This window comes from Pipra filicauda, unplaced genomic scaffold (genome assembly GCF_003945595.2).
Source record: "Pipra filicauda isolate LSUMZ 115617 unplaced genomic scaffold, ASM394559v2 scaffold90_size2875636_pilon, whole genome shotgun sequence".
Classification (NCBI taxonomy): Eukaryota; Metazoa; Chordata; class Aves; order Passeriformes; family Pipridae; genus Pipra; species Pipra filicauda.
The window spans coordinates 830,346-850,769 of record NW_024105098.1 but is presented as its reverse complement, the minus strand read 5'-3'; the positions used below and the strand labels follow the sequence as shown (position 1 = coordinate 850,769).

Here is a 20,424-nt window from a genome sequence, read left to right as displayed (position 1 = left end):
CAGTGGACCACCTTTTTTTTTTTTGAATACAGCATTTCCTACAGTTGTTCTGACTAAATGGCATAGGACTGTGATAACACCTGACCATTTTCTGAAATGGTTTCTGTGTTTTAAGTTACAACATGTGCACATAAACAACTTTTTGTAGAGGAATATTCAGATTGTTTCTCCTTTGCTGCAGCATAATTCAATTTTCTTTACACATAATGGGACACTTAGTGTCAAGAGAACTGTAAAATAATAAAATGGGTTTATTACACAATTTAAGTTCACATCTTCCCTAAAAGAAAAAAAAAAACCCAACCACAAATTAACAAAACACACCCCCCAAATGTCTGTCAACAAAATGGCTGCGGTTTCACCTTTCCCCACCCAATACCACATTCCTACATAGCATCAAAAAAGTCAAGTCCCCCTCCCCCAAAATAACAGGTCTAAAAAATATACAGTCAAATCAAAAAGTACACAAATTGCAAAGCAGCAGTTACCTTCTTTTTAAACCCTGTAATAACTTCAAATTTAAAATAGTGAATTACTAACTTTCTCTTCTGAGGTCAGACAAAAATAAGTCCTAAGGCAGCTTATTTGCCATATTTAGGAGCGTCAAACCAAAGCAATGACAAACATCTGGCTATGATTCTTTCTGGAATTTTGACTATTTCTTCCTGGCCAGGGAAGAAAAACACTGAGCTGACCAACAGCACCTCAGTTCCTCCAGCACAGCACTTAATAGGATTCAACAGCAGCCTGGCCCTCCGCTCCCCACATATTTAAGCTGTTAATACTTTCGCAGCACAGAGGGGAAAAGCTTCGTGGAAGGAAGGTCTCAGCAGGCGCAGGGAGAGCGAGGCAGAGGTGGGAGGGCAGCGAGTGCCAGAGGGCAGTGAGTGCCAGAGGGCAGTGAGTGCCAGAGGGCAGCGAGTGCCAGAGGGCAGCGGGTGCCAGAGGGCAGCTACACCCCAGAGCCACCCCAGAGCCACCGGCGGCTGCCCAGCCCGCTGGCAACGCGCTGGGGCTCACCACGGCACACAGGCAGTGCTCCTCAGTGCCCACAGTGCCACCTCAGTTTGTAACATACACGTTTCTTACTTAAAACTGCTCGACAGCAGCTTTTTAAGGTGCATCGTTTTCGTTCCTGGGGGCACGAAGGCCGCCGTGAGCGGTCACCGAGAGCGGCGCTTTGCAGCCTGCACAGGTGGGAAACACACTCTCCAAACCATGGGAAGCACACTGCAGTCAGGTTACCTCCTCTGCCATCCCAAAACCCTCCTGCAGTCCCAGCCCAGCTTCTGATTTCAGGGCTGGTCAGGAGCAATAGACATCCAAGGGGGAGCCACTTTCATGGCACCTTTTCAGTCACAGATAACTGCAAACTGCACAGAAACCAGAATAACCACAGTTATTCTGTTCCACTCCAAACTTAAGGATGGAAAGTAGCCTTGCACTTATAATAATGCAATTTATAAATTTAAATAAGCCAAGGGAGAGTCATATAAGTGGCCAGCAAAGAGAATATCTCTATCAGAGTAATCACTGAGTCCTTGTTTTCAGCTCAGCATGGAATAAGCCACTTCAGTTTTGTAGTAATGTAATAGTTTCGTAAGGTACAATCAGTAAACACCAAAGTAGACATGATCAGTGAGAGGACAATACTTAATGAGACAATAAAGAGGGGAATTAAAGTGTACTCTTATCTAACTAGCCTGTTCTCAAGAACAGCAGTGGAGTGGAACATCTCCCTGTCAGGAATCCACTGGTGTCACAGGGAGAGGGACACATCACACAGCACTGCGGGGATGTAGCACATCATTACTTCATTATATTGAAAAAAAAACAAAAAAGAAAAAAAAAACACCTGGACTTCTGGGCTCAAAACAACCCAAAAGGAATAGCATGAAAGAAAAAAAATCCCAGTTTAAATTTTCCCATTGAGTAGAGCAGGCAGGCAGACCTGCCTGGATCTGCTGAGAGCTAAGAACCATGCTATGATTTTATGACAGCTATTACAGTTCTACAGAATTCATTCTCCAACAGGTGAAACAGAGAAAAACAATCTACTGTAATATAATGAAAAAGTATTTTTCAGCCCCAAATTATATTTGATGTTCAAGCAGAAGGAGAAGAGGAAGCACATGCCATTGAAGAGGTGCCACGTTCTCCCCAAACCATTCGCTAAACTAGAAGCATAAAAATCTAAACTTCTTTTTCCAGGGCACTTCCTCATAGCATAGAGCATAATTCATATAAGAGAATTTCCTATATAACACGTATTTCCTACATAAGGAACAACATACAGACCAACTATTAAACATCACATTATGGCAGCAATTTCATTAAATGACATTTTGGTGAATTCAACCCAACCCAGGCCCTTCTACTTAAGAGCCTGCCATATTTTTGCACTGATCAAAGGCCTCCAAGTTTAATCTCTTCAGAAAATCTGGAAAGCTGGTAGAACTTCCACTGCAAAACCATGATTACTTTGAAGTGTGCCCACAGTCGGAACTAAATTGAAATTTTCTGATCATTCATCTCATAGTCTGCACAACCACCCTTCAGACAGACTTTGGAGGGAAGAGGCCAGGCACCCTGTGACATGGCAAATGCAAAATTTGAGCTGACTAAACAAGCTGGCTGTAAAAGGGGAAAAAAACCCAACCCATGAAAATAATGAATATTGCATCCTGGCTTTGGATGGATATATTTCATTTTCTTTTCTGTTTTGGGAGGGAAAACAGAAACCATAAATAGTCCATTTTCAGTTTTTTAAACTCCAGAAAACACTGAGCATTTCTCCACCCCCTAACATTCAAATCAGATTCCTTGAAGAAGAGCTCTGCTCCAGCATACTTTAAAGAATAATTCCCTCTTACTGATTAATAAAATTCCCAGCTAGAAAGCAAACCATACAATACAGATGGAGAGAATGGAGAGAGACAGTGGATTTTAGACAAAAGGTGGTGGAATGTAGCTATACTGAACTTTTAACACACTGTTCTAGGTACACCAATGAGAGCACCCACCAACTCCTGTCAGGAGAGAAGCAAGTGTTTTAAACACATCATGGAGAAAGGAGGGGAAGACAAGGAAAAGCTGCATGGATTAAGCTGTTACTGTGGCTACTCTGTGTATCCCATATGGTTAAAAATGCTGCTGGGGCTCATTTTAGGCAGCAAGGCAATAAACAAGGCTCCTGCACCAGCTTCCCCACCATGCTGCACAGGGAAGGGCCCCTCCAGGAGCTGCCCCCGTGCCCAGTCAGTCTCTTCCACTGCCACATCACTTTTCCCAGTAAAAAGTCATTTGCCATTTGTTCTTATAGAAGAGAAAATTACTGGAACGGGGGGGGAAAAAAAAAAACCACCACAAAACTGCCTTTTGCCACCAGCTCCATCTCCCTGAGCAGGCAGTGCCAACAGCCCACGGGAAAGGCCTGTGTCCCATTGCACTGACTAACTATTGCTGACCTGAATCAAACACAAACCCCACAACATCACCTCCTGTTTTTACACTCAATGGAAAAAACTGCAAAAGCAAAGAGGAGAGGGCAAGTGGCACAGCAATCAGAACCTCCACCCCTCTAGGACAGCTGCTTAATCACCAATTTCTCTTATTATTTTTAAAAAAACAAACTGTGCTAGCTCACACCACCTATTCAGCCACGTGGCTGCCATTTCCTAACTCTTGCCCACAATCCCCAAGTGAAAAATTCGCATTTTCCATTACAAACAGTAGTCAACAGTTCCTGCTATCCCATCAGCTCACCAAAGGAATTAGGAGGCAGAGGGTCACAGTTTACTACTTCATGCCTGTTTGCTGTCATTGCTACCTCATTTAGACAAAAATGAAAGGCCATGGAGGCAGTGTATTAGCAGGACTCTAATGCCACAGCTGCTGACTCTGGAGTTTTTTGTGCTCGACAGTCTGGGGCTGACCCAAGGCTGACCCCTTCTCCTCACCGCTCTCAATAACACAGGTTGCTCAAAGCCTCATCCAGCCTGGCCTTGCACTGATTTTCAAAATTACAGGGCTGGGGGTGTTGCTTGGGGTTTTGTTTTTTTGATTTTTTTAAAAATCAAAACACCAACGTCTACACCAACCTGGAAAAATAAATAAAATCATCCTTCAAAAGAATCAAAGTCAGTAGATTTCCTAAAATATATTCTGATATAATTTAAAGACAAAAGAAGGGGGCTTTTGTCTTCTGTGCAGTACATGAGGTGGGTTTGCAATACCCTCTGCATGCTCAGGTGGGAGGATACAGGCACAGCCTCACAAACAAACCAAAAAAAAGCAGATTCCTTGTTTGAGAGTTGAACAGCTGGACAGAATCTGTAGAAGACATTCCCAAAAGCCACTATTTCTTCAGAACTCCACAGACATATTTTTCACATTTGGAAAAAACTCTTTTGAGTCCATGCAACAAACTAACTCTACAAGTGCTAATTATAAATTACTGATCACAGATTTGATACGAACACAGGATACCTGATAGCTGAGTATCTTCACTAGAACAGTTATCTTCTGACAACAGATCTCAGGCCAGCTAGAATTAAACTGAGGTCAACACTGAAAATGTAACAAGAATTGGAAGAACAAAAATTTCTTTAAAAGCAGAATCCTCCCAAATTGAGCATGGTTTGTATGTCTTATGGTAGATTTCCCCAAGCACACTTTTAAAAAAAAATTTCCAGAAACACTGACACTGCTTTGGTGTCTCCCTTCTAAACCGTGGCAGCAAGAAAAGGCTTTCAAATAGGAGCAAGTTTACTGGAAGAGGATACATACCATTAAAATAGTTAATATAAATCAGTAACTAAGGCAAAGCTCTTCTGCTCTCCCAGCTGCCAAACTGAGAAAGCTGCATGTGGCTCAGGAAGCAAGGACAGCTTGGCAGGAGACAGTTGGTGTTCCCCCAAAGCAAACAACAGTGAAAGACTCTCCTTACGGTGTGTGCTTATATTTGAAGTTAAAAACACAAAACACATGTTACACTTAAAAGACCTTAAAAAAACAAGCTGTGCAACTAATTTCACTACTTGTAAGCAGGTAAAATCCCGACAGGAATCTTTATTCAGGTATTGCCTCAAAGCGTCCCAGCTCTGCACAGAGGCACATCCTTGTGAGCTTTACATCATCAGAGGCTCAGTGTACTCGAAATCAGGTTCAAATCTCTCCTACCTCGATGTCAAGTACTTCCACCGTGTTGTCCAACATCCTGATTCTGACGGGGAGGTCGCGCTCGTGCGCTCTGGCAGGCGACGATGCCATGGCAGCGGAGAGGTTCTGTCCTGACTCCAGGGTGCTCACTCCTGCGGTCTTCTGGGCACCCAAACGAGAGCCCGGCGTCTGCAGAACTCTGTATGTTCCTTCTATCTCTCCCATCTTCCAACAGTGAGCAGAGTCTAAAGAAACATGGAAGAAAACAGACAGTTACAGCTTGAAAGATCTCTTCCGTGTGAAAATACTACCCACTGAAGCACTATCACAAAATCCTTATTTAAGGCTCTTTAACCTTGTGATTGGTTTTGCTAGTGGGACACCAAAACTCTGGTCAAAACCAGAAGTATTCAAGGTCAGGTTGGACAGGGCTTGGAGCAACCTGGTCTAGGGGAAGGTGTCCCTGCCCATAGCAGGGAGTGGAATGAGATGAGCTTTAGGGTCCCTTCCAACCCAAACCATTCTATTACGATTAAAATCCAGACACTGGGAAGAAAAAGTAGCAAGAAGAAATAACCATTCAGAAACATGGTTAGGAAATAGGATACTCAAACCTCTGCCCTCCACCCTTCTGACACACTATTTTAGTTTCTGATGAGTTTTCCTGCCGATTGGGCTCCCTACCATCAGCAGCAAGAGCACTGCAGACAGGCAGCGAAGGGTAAGGCAGAACTGTGCCTCTCACCTGTACCCAACCATCCCACTGACCACACCCCAAGGTAACAGGAACAATTAACTTTCTTCATCCCCTAAATGATGACTCATACAAAACCTTAACTGCTGGCAGCTCAGAGCCTTCATCAGGCACTGGCTGCAGATAACAGTTCCTCATCTCATTAGCAAACCTGCCCAGATTAAATCAGTGGGCAAAAATCTCAATTACATAGACCAACATTAGACCAACCACTAGGCCAACTCCTACAGCAGGAGTCTTGCTGTCATGGTTTGGTGGCAGTCGTGCAGAGCAAATGTTTAATTTGACATGGGGAACAAGTCCCACACGGCTCTCCCCAGCTCTCCCACGCCACTGGAGCAGTGGTGGTATTTGCCCAGGGATCACAGCAGGGTCTACATGGAAGGTGAGGCATGTGGGCTCAGGATGCACCACAGCCCCTGCCCCACGCTCACCACTGGCACAGAGTATTTGGCAGCAAGGTGCAAGGCGCTCAGCAGGAAGGCTGAGGCTTCTTGGTGGTTTTGGGTGCATTACCCAAATACCACACTGTGTCTGAACAATCCAAATTATGTGGGTACTGCAGCTGGGGTAGCCTTCACTTGGCGAGCCCACCACAGAAAATCCAAGGGAGTGTTAGGTTATTGCTGTGTCTGAAAAGGAGAGAGGCAGCTCATGAAAACAGCCCTTTGTCCCTCTGTGCTGCAAGTAGGTAGGCAGCCTGCTCCAGGGATTTGAATGGAACCAGCCTTACATGTCCTTACAAACTAGTGGGGAGCGATTTAGGTTTCAATCCTTACACTCAGAGAGTCTGGTCAAATGTCTTCCCATCTTACACAGACCAGTGCATTTGTAACATTATGAGGGATTTTATTTTTATATTTGCAGACCCTGTACAGATAAACTTCTCCCAGGAGGGTAGACAGACACCTCCCACCTAATCACACCCACCACAAGGCCTGTTTGGCCTCTGCAAGTGCTGCCTGAGCAGCACAGCTGAGACCACCACAGAGAGTCTCCAACCTCCTGGCTGACCGTACACGTGTGAGAATCACAGAAGGGCTGGAAAAAACCATCAAGTCCAACCATTAACCCAGCACTGCCAACACCATCACTAAACCACGTCCCCAGATGCCCCATCCACATGTCTTTTGGACACTTCCAGAGATGGGGTCTCCACAGCTGCCCTGGGCAGCCCATGCCAGTACCTCACCACCCTTTTGATGAAGAAATTTTCCCTAATGTGCAATCTAAACCTCCCCTGGCACAATCTTTCCCCTTGTCCTGTCCCTTGCTGCCTGGGAGCAGAGCCTGACCCCCACCTGGCTCCACTCTCCAGTCAGAGAGTTGTAGAGTGAGAAGGTCCCCTGAGTCTCCTTTTCTCCAGGCTGAGGCCCTGCAGCTCCCTCAGCTGCTCCTCATCAGAGCTGGGCTCCAGACCCTTCCCCAGCTCTGCTGCCCTTCTCTGAACGTGCTTCAGGGATCCGAAATTGAATCCAGTATGAAGGATGATCTCAACATAAAAGTGGGCACACACTGCCCAGTGTCCAACTTACCAGCTTTGGGTGACAAATAAGCAGAAAGTTTCTTTCTCAAAGTGTTTTGTGCATATTCTTTTGCTGGACTCCTTGGTTTGTGTGGCCACACAGCCAAGGAGAAAAACTTTTAGGTCAGAAATTTTAAAATCACCCTAACAGCAAAAGTCAGCAGAGAGAGGTGCCCAGGTTACATCTCCAAGTGCTGATCTGAAGAGAAACCAGACCTCAGTGTCATCTGTAGCCCCTTGACACTGTGTCCCTTATCATGTAACCACACTGTAAGATTTTTGCTGGGCAACTGGAGCTGCCCAGGATCGGTCACACTCCTCACAGGGCTGTTTACTAGCCACCTGCTCTTAAAGTTAGTGCTTTGTGAGCACATTCATCCCCTTCTGAATAAACAGCTCCTGGAAGGGACAGACACTGCAGTTACCCAAAAGGAAAAAAATGCACGCAGCGACAGCCGAGGCAGAACACGGAGCAGCCCCGTGGCAGAGGCCTGAGCAGCCTCCCCTCCAGCTGGAGCCAGCCGCTTCCTGAAGGCAAGGCAGGCAGGCAGGCCACCCAAATCCGGACTAATGAGGAGCTCCTGGGTATTCTCACTGGCTTTGGTCACCCGCCAGGAGAGACCAAAGTCATTTCAAACAGAAACTGCAGATGTCAAAGTCCTTCCCCACAGGTGGTAACAGAAAAAGTGAACTCAAAAGGGCTTGGCCTTGTGTCTTGCTGATGACACGTTCCTAAAAATATTTACCCTGGCCAGTACATATTCAGATTTTAAAGGCCTAACAAGCACTAGGCAGAAAACGCAATGTGCAGAAGCAAGCCTGATCCCCAGAAGAGCCGTGCCCTGCCTGCTGTGGCAGCTGGGAGCATGTCTCCATGCCACATCCCATTCCCTGCCAGAGCACCCTACTAATGCCAGCATAACTATTAACAATCCCCAAATAGCCTCGTCTGCTCCCACTGCCTCCAAACCCCAACGTGTGAGGAATGTTAACCAAGCCAAGCACTATTTCCAGTTTCACCACCAATTAGAGTTACCTATCATGTTTTATGTACTCTGACAACATAGGACACTTCCTGACAGGAACTGTTGTGCCATGGTTTGAGAAACACTTCAGTTCAAGGGGCTGACTACATGAAAGGAGGAGGAAAATGGACCAGTGAAGCCTGAGACATGCTGCAAGCACCAGGAAGATCAAGAGGTTCTACAGGCAGAGCAGACTGTCCCACAGCACTGAGAGCCTCCTGCCCCAGGCGAGCCACAGCACAGCCTCACCAATGAGAAACTAAAATGCAACGTTACCACAATATTAGTGGTTCTAAGATAAAAATCTTCCTTCATTGCCCCTCCCTGAACTTGTTTGCACCTAGTCCTTGTCCTGATAATTTCCTATCAATTAGGACCAGGCATCAAACCTACATCAGCTCCCTATAGCTTTCAGTCCTAAGTGAAGGAGCATATAAAACAAAACTTAGGAAATTTAGGTAGCTGTATATAATTTTTTTAAATTTTTGTACTTTTTTTTTGTCGTCTTTTTTGAATAGCTTTTAAGTCACAATGAGTTTCATCTTCTGCTTGGATGGAACAAACTTATTTTTCAGAAGCAAGACAGTGTTTTCATCTAGCAGCAAATCTGGAAAGGCAGCTTACACCTGAGGACATGCAAGATCACAGAAACACAGAGTGGTTGGGGTTAGAAGGGACCTTAAAGCCCACCTTGTTCCAACCCCCTGCCATGAGCAGGGACACCCACTAAATCAGGTTGCTCCAACCCCATCCAACATGGCCTTGAACACTTCCAGGGATGATACCAAGAGTTTTCAAAGGAAATCCTCTGAGCACAGTGGATTTGGTCAGTGACAGGGTCACTATGATGGTCCATCCCTCGCCCGTGCAGAAGGCAGGTCTGAAGTAAGGCCACTTTCCCTGCTGCCCAGTGTGAGCAGGGTGATCCCTGCCTCCCGTACAAAGGGATCCCCACTGCCTGTGCATGGCAGGAGCACGCACGGAGCAGCAAGGAAGTACTCCCACCAGATCAGGTCCCTTCAGCCACCAGAAGCAAACCTTCCTCTTTTAACTTTCTCACTAAGCAACAGGCCACCCCCTCGAGCATCACTACACCGAGCCGGCACTAACTGATGCACCAGGAACCCTCCCACCGCAACGAAGAGGCACAAAGACTCCGAGTGGCCCGCTGTGACAGCAGAGACACGTCTCGGTGCCGCCCGGACCCCACACTCCCCTCCACACGGCCGCGAAGGGTCTCACGGCTCTCCCCGGCAGCCACACGCCGGCCTGGAAGGACCTGGACGCGCCGGTCCCCGCCAGGGGAGCGGTGCTTCAGGAACGATTCTCTGACCGAGCAGCGGCCGTGAGAGCGGTCGGGAAAGCGGGACGAGCAGCGGGATGAGCCCAGGGGGTCCCTCGCAGGGACACGGGTGCAGGGGAAGGGGTGTGCCGGGGGCGCGGGCGCTCACACGCTCCCACCCCGACCGCGCCCGGCCTAGGCCAGAGGGAACGCGCTCCCGACGCCCCGGCAGCCGGAACCCGCCGTCCCCGGGGGCTGGCGGAGCGCGGGCCGCACACCGCGGTCCCCCCTCCCCGCCGGGCTCCCACGCAAGCGGCGCGGCAGCGGCGGACGCGCAGGCGGGGCGGGCCGAGACACCGGCCTTGGGGCGCCGCTCGCCGGCAGCGCCGCTACAGCCCCCGCCTCTCCCCTCAGCTCCCCCCGGCCCCGGCTGTGTGGTCGGGTCGGTCCGGTCCGGTCCGATCCGGTCCGATCCGATCCGGTCCGATCCGGTCCCCTCTCCTCGCTCACCTCAGAACCGGGCCCGTCCCGCCGCCGCCGCCCGCGCGCACCGGCCCCGCACCGGCCCCGCCCCGCCCCGCGCCGCGCGTCCCCATTGGCCGGTAGGGGAGGGGGCGGGGTCTGTGGGGGCGGGTTCTTCGGGGGCGGGGCCTACGGGGGCGGGGCCGGCCCCACCCGGGGAGGCGGTAACGGGACCCGGGGCAGCCGGAGCCCCCCGGGGCTGCCCCGGGTCCCGTTACCGCCTCCCCGGGTGGGGCCGGCCCCGCGCACGGAGCACCAGCGGCCCCGGCCCCTCCTCCTGGCCTTTTCACAACAATTTGAAAAACAAAATGTTAACGTAGCATGTGACTTTTGTAACAGCGAACGCACACGGATCGCGCAGAACAGCCCTTTCAGCCTGAGGCGGCTTCGCCCACCCATAGAAAAAGGCGACTCGCGAATTTAATGAGTTATTCCTGACTGGCAGCATCCTGGCCTCTTCAAAAGAACAAAAGATACGAGGTTTTACAAAATGTATTCCGCGGTTTGTTCTCCTTAAAAAGTGAAATGAAGCTGCAGAATCTCATGGATACAAAAAAAAAATAAATAAAAAAAATAGGAAAGCTGCAAAAGTATAGCCAGCATTTTAGACAACTCCATTCATAACATCAATTGTGATTTCATTCAAGTGAAGTGCTTTCATTACTGATACAGCTTTCTCAGTGTTCCATTTGCCTGCCATTTGCTTGGCTCTTCCACAGGCAATGGAAAGTGAGCAGGCAGGTTTATTTGCAACTTAACTGCTAATACAGTTTCACATCCTTCCAAGTGCAGACACTTCGGAGTCATCTTCATTTCAATCACTTGCTCTAACATCTGAAAAGAGCACTAAAGTTTTCTTGTGGAAAAAAGCAGCTGCTGCTAAGCCTGAGAATAAATCTGATGTGATCACTTTAAAAGCCACATATGACCATGCTCAGGTAGAGGAAGGAATAATTACAGATATGGCAGAGTCTTTAGAAGCATCAACACCCTGCTCCTCCTTTTTATGCTTCATTCTATAGTCCAGACTTTTATTGCTCACCCAAAACACAAGTAATTTACTATCCTGAAACAACCCAGTAAGGAAAAGGCGCAAAGGTTCAGCATGTTTAAGTGTCCACATCCCCAGCACCTCTGTCTTACACTCAGCACATTGCTGGCCTTTCTACCCACACAGGTAAAAAAATTGTTTTCCATCATGTCATAGAATCACAGAATGTTTTGGGTTGGAAGGGGCCTAAAAGACCATCTCGTTCCAACATACTGCCCTGGGCAGGGACACCTTCCATTATCCCAGGTTGCTCCAAGCCCTGTCCAACCTGCCCTTGGACACTTCCAGGGATAGGGCAGACACAGCTTCTCTGGGCAACCTGTGCCAGGGCCTCTCCAGCCTCACAGGGAACAATTTCTTCCCAACATCCTATCTAATCCTGGTGTCTGGCAGTGGGAAGCCATTCCCCCTTGTCCTGTCACTCCAGGCCCATGTACCAAGTCCCTCCATAGATCTCTTGGAGCCCCTTCAGGTACTGAAAGGCCACAGTTAGGTCTCCCCAAAACCTTCTCTCCTCCAGGCTGAACAATCCCAATTTCCCAGCCTTTCCTTATATAATATATACATTATATTAGAGGAGTCACCATCCATTTTCACACTTCTACCCACACACTTAGAACCAGGCTGCAAAGAGACATATGGCATCACCTCTCACCACAGGCAGGGGAAGGGACAAGACTTCAGTTTTACTGCTCTACCCTCTGCAATTCCTACTCCCAAGCAAACGTAGTACAAATAGGAAGTGCCTTATCAGGCTGAACCTCTGTTCTACATACACAATCATTTAATAAATCCTCATCAACTCTAATAAAAACCATGCTTGAGGTGTGATTTTGAAACTTAAAAGAGGGAGTGGATGGTTATCTGACCCACTATACCCAGACTCAGCAGTATGTTGTTCATGGTTACCCACAAAGACCTCTGAGTTTCCGTAACACCCATGAAGTCAAACTTTCCAACCATCCAGGCAGTGTTTGAAGCCTTTAGAGCAGGAGGAGGAAAAGTTCAGAGAACAAAGCTAGAAGAAGAAGAATGTCATCACACATGAAAGCCAGCTGTTGCTGTTGGAAGGATGCAGTGTCAGAACAAAGTACAACTTTCTCTCTGTGAGAAAGAAACTGATACCAAGCTGTAACTCACTCACTGAACTAGTATAACAGATAATCTACACCATATTCTCCTCTTGGCCTGAGAGGGACAATTAGAATTGCCCTTATACTATACCATGATGTCATCTCTTTCTTTAATCATCCTCTGGATGAGGATGGAGGAAGTCCTTCAAAGCAGACTTCTTATCAACCAAGAAAAACAGCACCTGGAAAAGCTTCTTTCAGAAGCCTTTCAGATCCTTCAGATCCTTCACTATGGCAAAGAGAAACTCTGCAGGCTGAAAAATTATACCTATTGCTGATTTTGTCAGCATATATTTTCCAAATACACACTACAAAGCTCTGTCTCTCAGAGCTCTCCTATCTCAAAACAGCAAAGCAAGCAATTTCAAAAGCTTACATTGTGTCTCCCCTTCTGTCTACTGCAGCGGGTTGGCACAGTCGAGAGTGGAAATAGTTACAATCATTTAAGCCAGCATTTTATACTTTGTACGCCAGACTAACCGGGGCACACACCACCGGTTCACTTCTCTAGTGGGTTGTACTGGGACTTTGCAATGACAACACATGTGGGCATGCCAAGGATGAAGATGGAAAGACAGATTGGTATGGATTTCATTACAGGTAGGTCACTGAAAGCACCAGAATCCCTTCTGGGGCAGTTCACAGAGCTTTGACTGCCACAGTTCACTGCCATTGTCCTACTTTGGTTCAGGCCAGTGCCTTGTACAACAGTGCTCCCACCCATTACCACCTGGAGATAGTCAACAATTTGCTTTAGACATGGTCAACCTAAGCCTAAGCACAGTGTCACTTGGGCCTAACTGCAAGGGCTGAGAGCTTCCTCCACGGGATCACTCTTTCTTCCATCACTTTTGAGGACCTGGTGTCACACTACCAGCTGCAGAGCACCTCAGAGGTCCACCAAGGGAAAAACTCGCATTTCCACAACTGTGTTCACATCTTAGATGGACTGTCATGACAATTAGTGACCACCCTGGCCATATTCCTGGTCTGGAAGTGTTTCAGCCCTGAAGAGTTCAGCAAAGTACTTTGCAGTCTGTAATGGTCTGTGCTGCAGAACCAGACAGAGACTAGTTGTCTCGTCTCACCGAACGATTTTCTGGATTGCCTTCCACATCACCTTAGATATCTCAGTAGAGACCAGTCTGTATGGATCAATAAATCATTCCTCAACCTTCTCATCACTGATGAAGAAGTTCTCTACCAACAGTGACAAAGAGCACCAGTTCCTTTCTGAAATAGCAAACCAAGCCAATTTCAGTGACTACAGTGTGGTGCTGTTCTGTACTCACAGCCCACTAGTACCCTAGATGGTAGAAAAACATGAAAAGAGTGAAATCATAGAATTTGATCAATAGCCAACTGTCATTAGCAAATGGCAAAATATTCAAGTCAAGGTGAACAGGAATTGCTGGATAACGGGAGATATGATCCACATGATCAGCACAAAGAATGAACAACACAGCCATACCTGCACATTGCCAGAATTACTCTCTCACTGTTAAAATTGACCTGCAGGCACAGGAGAAATACTGTTCTTCCACAGCAGCGAGTGCAGAAACTTCAAAAATGGGTAGAATGCACCTCGTTCTACTGGCAGAGATGGAATGGCAAAGACACTGAGCAGTAACAGTACCTTGCTAAACCAACTTGAGAAACTGATTTTCATGCTGCTGATATTTGTAGACCCTGGGGGGGGAATTTTCCACTTCCAGTCTTAAATACTACTTGTCCCCCAACAATCATGCTCTAGCACTTCTCAGAGAAGGAAGTCTTTGGACTTCTCAGATTGCTCCCCTTTGGGGTATTTTTCAGGAGCCCATCTACACACATTGCAGCTACCAATTAGATTGGCCTTTATAAAGTGCAAAGTCCACCAGCCTCAGCCTGTGACCTAGGATTAAACTCTCAATATTAACCAATTCTTTAGAACAGTCCTGGTCACTTGTGTACAGGAAAAACCTCTGCTAACAGAAAAAAACCCGAGAGGTTGCAATCCCTTTTTGCAATCATCTACTTTGACTTTCAGAATTGCATCTGTATTTCAACTTGGCTCTCATGGTGAAAGTGGCAATTAGAACAAGTCAATTAAGCACAGCATATGTTCATACCTGTGCACACGGAGACACACTCGCTCAGCAGCTTCTCTCATTCTGATTAGTGAACTTGTCCAAACACGTCCTCCCTACCCAGAAGGTTCAGTCTGTAGCCAGCAGCAGTTCTGAAGCCACGGCACAAAAATCAAGAGCGTGGACAAGCTACAGGCTGCAGAGAAAAACAGCTGCTGAGCCACGACACTGGAACAAAAGTGCAGGCAAAATCTGACAACTGTGTCTCCTGTGGTTTTCATCCACAGGTAAAAGCTCAGGCACAGACAATCCCTTATTGCCCCCACGTGGTACATCGATCCCATTGCACAAGAGCACAAATATGCCCAGAGTTCCACTAAATTTGCTTTAAATTGAATCCTAAGTTTTTTTGATAGATGTTAGTTCTGTGACTGTAACAGCTTAAATGTTAAGCAGATACCAATCTTTTCTACAACTACACCTCTTATTTCTCTCTTGCACATAATGAGCCTGCACAATGAGGGTAACCAAATATGTCTGAAGCAGCAAGGCCTGAAAAAAACCCCCATATGACTGGGAATGTCAGAAAGCTCCATCCTTTTTTTATTTTTAAATCTCATTGAGGTTCACCTCATTTCCTTGCCCATCAAATCAGGCTGGGATTTGTTACCTCAGAGGAGCTCCAGTCATAACTTGTACTGTGCCTCAAAGATCTACATCAACAATTTCTATGTTTGAGTGGTGGGGAACAAGACATCCCCAAACAGAAACCATCACTCCCCCAAAATCTGAAATTCTGATAAGAAAGGTCACCTCACCTTCACGATTAACTTTAGTTAAAAGGGCTACAAAAAAGCCCAGTTAATAAGGATTTATGTTTAAAAGAAATAAAGGAGAAAAAGGCCTAGTTCTATTTCGTGGACAGGACACTTAATAATAAAAAGATAAAGTTAGAATCTCTAAACACTAGACACAGATAAGCCTGGCAAATATTTTACTGCCAAATAAACCCGAGCTGAGGCTGTCAGTAACACAGACCATTCTGCCTTAAGTTCCTTTCAGGAATGAGGCAGCCAAACACAGACTGCTGGCAAACCAAACTGGCAGATTCCCCACTCTGCTCCCAACCAGAGGGATTGTTCCAGCTGTTTGTGCCAGGACACAGAGCACGGCAGTCCCACTGCTGCCGAGAGCCAGACCCCAGGGTGAGCCCAGCCTTCGGACACACGGACAACTATCCCTGCCAGGCTGTGTTTCCATGTTTCAAAGCAGCCTGAGATTAATTGATGGGCAGGAAAGGAAGATTCAAACCAATTTTCTTGCTCTCGGTACAAAGTTTCGAAGAGAGCAAAATACTCCTGGAGAGCCAAATCACATATTCTCTGCAGGGCAGAAGCTCCAAACTCAGAGCAAGTGCCACTACAGGAACAGCTTGACCTAGGTTTTAGGCTCTCCCTTGTGGAAAAGCTTCTTAAAAGTAAAAATTAATCAAGAACATTAAAACAACGGGGGAATTGCAAATTGTGAGGCACAGGAGTGGGCATGTTCTGAACAAAGCCTTTTACTGTCAGTGCCTTTCTCTTTCTTAAGAAATATGCTGTTGAAGAAGCACAGGATCTGTTTTAATGAATGTTTTGGATTAGCTCTCAGGGTGTGTTTATTTACCTATTCAATAAAATAGGCTGAGTTACCTTCACATCACTTGGGAGCTCCTCTGCTTCCTACATGGGTTTTTCCCATGAATTTTTGGCTTCTGCTTATAAAAAAAAGGTAACTCCTTTTCACTGCCCCACCAGCTTCAAATTGTTTCTCAATAAAGAACATAGGAACAGCCAACCTGAGGCACTTCAAACATGATGCCTCAACATGGCCAAGTTGCTAATGGAAGGCATGACTTATAGCTCAGGTCTCACTGAATTTTTCCATGTCTTCCTTGATGCAACGTATACAGTTGAGCAGAAATTTCCACCTGGCAACGTGGATCCCTCTTGGAAGCAAGCCATGTCTCCAATCTGACACCAGTTACATCACCACAAATGATATGTGCAAAGCTAAGAGCCAGGTAGGGCTGGTACGGAGCATAAACAACTGGCTGCTTCAGTTCTACGAACCTGTTTGCACCAGGTCTAAAAGGGATCAGGGTAAGCTCTAGGCTTGGGAGAGAGAGTAGAGCTCCTCATTCTTTTCCTATCTAGGAGTTCAGTGTTTCCAAGAGCAGTCAAAGCGCTGCACTGCTTGCTCCATGGGACTGCTCCACACAGCCAAGCAGGGTGGCTGTGGGGCTGCCTCTGCTCTTGCCACAGGTAGTTTCCCAAAAGCGTGTCGTTCTCCATCTGAGGCAGCCGGATGCCTCCTCTACCTCGCTGGACTAACAGGCTCTCATTCCTGTGGGTGGGAGTGAAATTCATTTGTCTCCTGCATTTCAAGCACCGAAACTAAACTTGCAAACACACAGCTACATCAGATCTCGCCTTGCTAAATGCTGCAGAAACTTCACAACGCACCTGAAACTCGGGCACACCCTGCCGTGGCTGTGAGCCAGGCCCAGGTGATCCCATCATGTCTGGGCTGCACTGGCAGCACGGCTGGCCACCACACCACCTCTTAGACAACCTTCTTCCTCCTCATACTCGCTCCATTCTCAGTTTCTGGGCTTGACCCATAATGACATCAAATGTGGTCACCTGGTCACTGGTTTCATCCTGGTTTCAGCACCGTTCAAATCTCCATATAAAAGGACACACGAGCGGGTGACAGCACCTCGCGGTTTTGGGGTGATGAAGAGGTTCATCAGGAAACAACTACACGGCCAAGGTCTCCTCCAGCTCAGGGACAATACCTGCCCCACTGGTAAACTGGCCTGCATTGCCAGCCATGTGCCTTCCAGGCTCTCCGAAGGAACAGGACGTGCAGCAGCCCAGAGCCACGCTCAGCATCTCCGGGAAGAGGTGGCAGACACGGTGGGAACAGTGCCCTGAGACAAAGAGCTGCTAGCAGAACTGGTGACTCTCGAGAGAAATGCCCTTGGGAATCGTGGGCTGTGGGAAAAGCTCTAGAGCAAGCTGAGTTATGAAGTGTTTTAATCACAGCTTTCTTCCACTGCAGGAATCCTTTAAGTGTTTCTTTCTGGCTTTCTCTCTCTCTGTCAGCAGCAGCCCTGTGTTAAGCTCTTTGTGCACTATTCAATATACAGCACTGAGAAAACAGCAAATAGGGAGGAGCATATAGTTCCCTGGAGTCCTTTGCATTGAATTGCAGTTCGATGTCTTCCCAAGCAACAGTTTCAACTCTTCCCAAAGCCTTTATATTCTTGCACATTACCCAGACTGTAAGCAATTAGCAACCTTGTTTGCCCTCTAGTTCAGGCACTTCCCTAAAGTATGCAGCATGTCAGAATCTATTACTAAGTGTCCAGAAAAATGCAGGAAAAGTGACACTTTTCATTTTTCGTTACCCAGAGGTCAAGAAAAAGGAGTTAGTAGATATTTTGTTCACTTCATTTTTCTTGTTTTTTTAACCACTAAATCTCTGTAACAAGCTAGAAAAATTCGGATGGAAATCCCTCTTCAGGGCACAAAAGCAAGATAAACCAGCAAGAACACCACGGAGTAGCCAATGGAACAGACACACAAGGTGTGCCTGGCCGTGTCCAGACACTCAGAAAGATCCAGACAATATTTGGCTGTGTGGAGCAGGAGAATTATCTGAAAACAAGGCACTTTTCTGCACTCATGCTGTCTACTCAGACAGAAACAGCAGAGGACTCAACTGACATCAAAGTTACAATTCCCGAATCTGAATTTCTTTCAGTCTTGGGGGGATTTCCTACTAATCGCGAGCTTCTGTAAAAGATGAAACAGTGAAAAACTCCATCCCTTTTTGCACTGGACTTTTCAACATGGTTGCCCAGGAAAGTAAACTGACAGTGCATTAAGGGAAAGGCTGAATATAGTCGGTTTTGGTAGCATTTGTTAATGAAATGCCAGGCATTCTTTTCCTCTCTCATCACAGGACAGCTTTCTCCTCAGTCACTTAATCTGCGGTTGTTAGTGTTTATGAGGAGAGAGGTGTGACTAATTCATCCACAGGTTGTCACCCAAATGGAAAGCCTGAGAGCAAGCAGTGTAAATCTGATCTCAGGCCCAGCCACCCTAAAATTCAAAACAGCCTGGAAAAGGCACACCACAGGCTCTGAATGATCTCCACCCTCATTCCTTGCTGAAGAGCCGCAGTGGCCAGGGAGTAAAGCTCCAATTACTCTCTTCAGAAAAGGGAACATTTGGGCATCCAAGCCACCATCACTCTAACTAGCACAAGTGGAACCTACAAAAATGTTACCCTAAAAGTATAAATGAAATACGAGAAAAATGCCAGGACCTTGCAGGATCACAAATGGAAGGAACAAAGAAAGGGCAGGAGTCTAACAAACTAAGAGAAAAATCTACTGAGTAGCACAGAGATGATCAGAAGAAAATAAATCCTAGAAAAGAAACATTCATAGCAGTGCAAGCATAAATTGCATGAGAAATTAACTTAGAAGGAAAGGTTAGAAGATACATGCACACCTTTCTAGAAAAATCTGCATCCAAATAGATTCAGCTGTATGCTTGCATATAACAAATATATGAGTTTATCTGCATAGCCATATCCTAATGATGCCCTGCAACTCCTCCAAAAAAATGGGATAATTTGGGTCTACTAAGCAGATTTAAAGCAAAATAAAACTTGTTCTAGCACATGAGCACAATGCATTAGTGCATTAGTGTAACCTTCCTGCTAGCACTCCCTGCTAGCCAGTGGCAAAACAATGTACAAAGGACATTATACTCTTTTTATTGTTTGGTTTGGTTTTTTTTTTTGCAAGACCTATCTCCCTTTTTTCCTACATAAGAGTGTATAATAAAAAGGGTTTGAGAAGACCACTTGCACTAATCCACACGCTTCTGAACAGAAAGCTTACAATACACTTACCCAGTTTTGTGAGGTGTTTATATGTCAGTTCTGACACTATTTCAGTCCCTGTCCACAATTACAATTCTTTTTGTTTGTGTGCATGGAACTAACAAATCTGGTAGATTTTTTTATAAGTTTTCCAGTAATCCAGTAATTGTGCAACTCTTAGTGCAATTCTCTTCCAGCACTCCTTTCCAGAATCGGATTTGATTTCAATGAAAGTAGTCTTCTACACCTGACTGAAAGGATGACATTCTGGAAAAAAAAAAACAAGCATAAGCAGTACAGATAAAAAGCTTTCTTTCAAAAAGTAGGTCTCACATATTCAGGATGCTTTCTTCTCTCACTATAGCCTAAAGATGAACCTTCCTTTTCTGTACCAGTTCCACACTAAATATTTCAGGTAAAGAAAACACGAACATACAGAGATCATTCCAGAGCAGGGCATGAGCAAAAGCCACACATTCCTAATTTAAAGTATTGCTGTAAAATCAGTTATCTCAAGAATTCAAAAACAAGGACACAGCCACCAGGCTCTTAATCTGCAACAGCCACAAGGATCGTTGAAGTTGTTTTATGGGAAGATGAAGCCTAAGTTATTTTGGGATATGTAGAAAAAGGATCAACCAGTCTTTAGCTCTCACCAAAGATGAAGCAGGATTCACTGGAGAAAATAATGACCCTTAAAGCCCCACCTAAGAATAAGCAGCTCCATTCTATGCTAACATCATGATTAAGGGTCATGCAAGTTTGGTGAAAGCTGCTGAAAAAGCAAGATCCCACGGGTAGGACTTTGGGAGCTCTGGGAACAGCCACAGGGAAATGCACTGTTCCAATACACTCAGAGAACACAATACTTGACTACATTTGATGCAGGTTCATTGTGTCCTCTTTCAACCACAACTGCATTTCTCCTTTATGTCTGTCATGGTTTAGGAAGTGTAATCCCC

The 20,424-nt window shown here is 46.3% G+C and overlaps 1 protein-coding gene across 5 annotated transcripts in view; it reads right to left on the bottom strand.

Moving 5' to 3' along the window:
• FARP2 (FERM, ARH/RhoGEF and pleckstrin domain protein 2) overlaps positions 1-19,507 on the bottom strand; it is an 81,596-nt gene extending 62,089 nt beyond the window's left edge. For 3 of the 5 annotated variants that reach the window (XM_039391130.1, XM_027724776.2, XM_027724777.2), the window contains exon 1: positions 5,182-5,628. In XM_039391130.1, coding sequence (XP_039247064.1) covers positions 5,182-5,385 — 204 coding nt within the window. In that variant the 5' untranslated portion in view covers positions 5,386-5,628. Of the gene's footprint in view, positions 1-5,181; positions 5,629-8,955; positions 9,117-19,492 lie in introns of those variants that run through there. The other 2 variants (XM_039391129.1, XM_039391128.1) reach the window with 2 other exon arrangements.
• Positions 19,508-20,424: the final 917 nt, after the last annotated feature.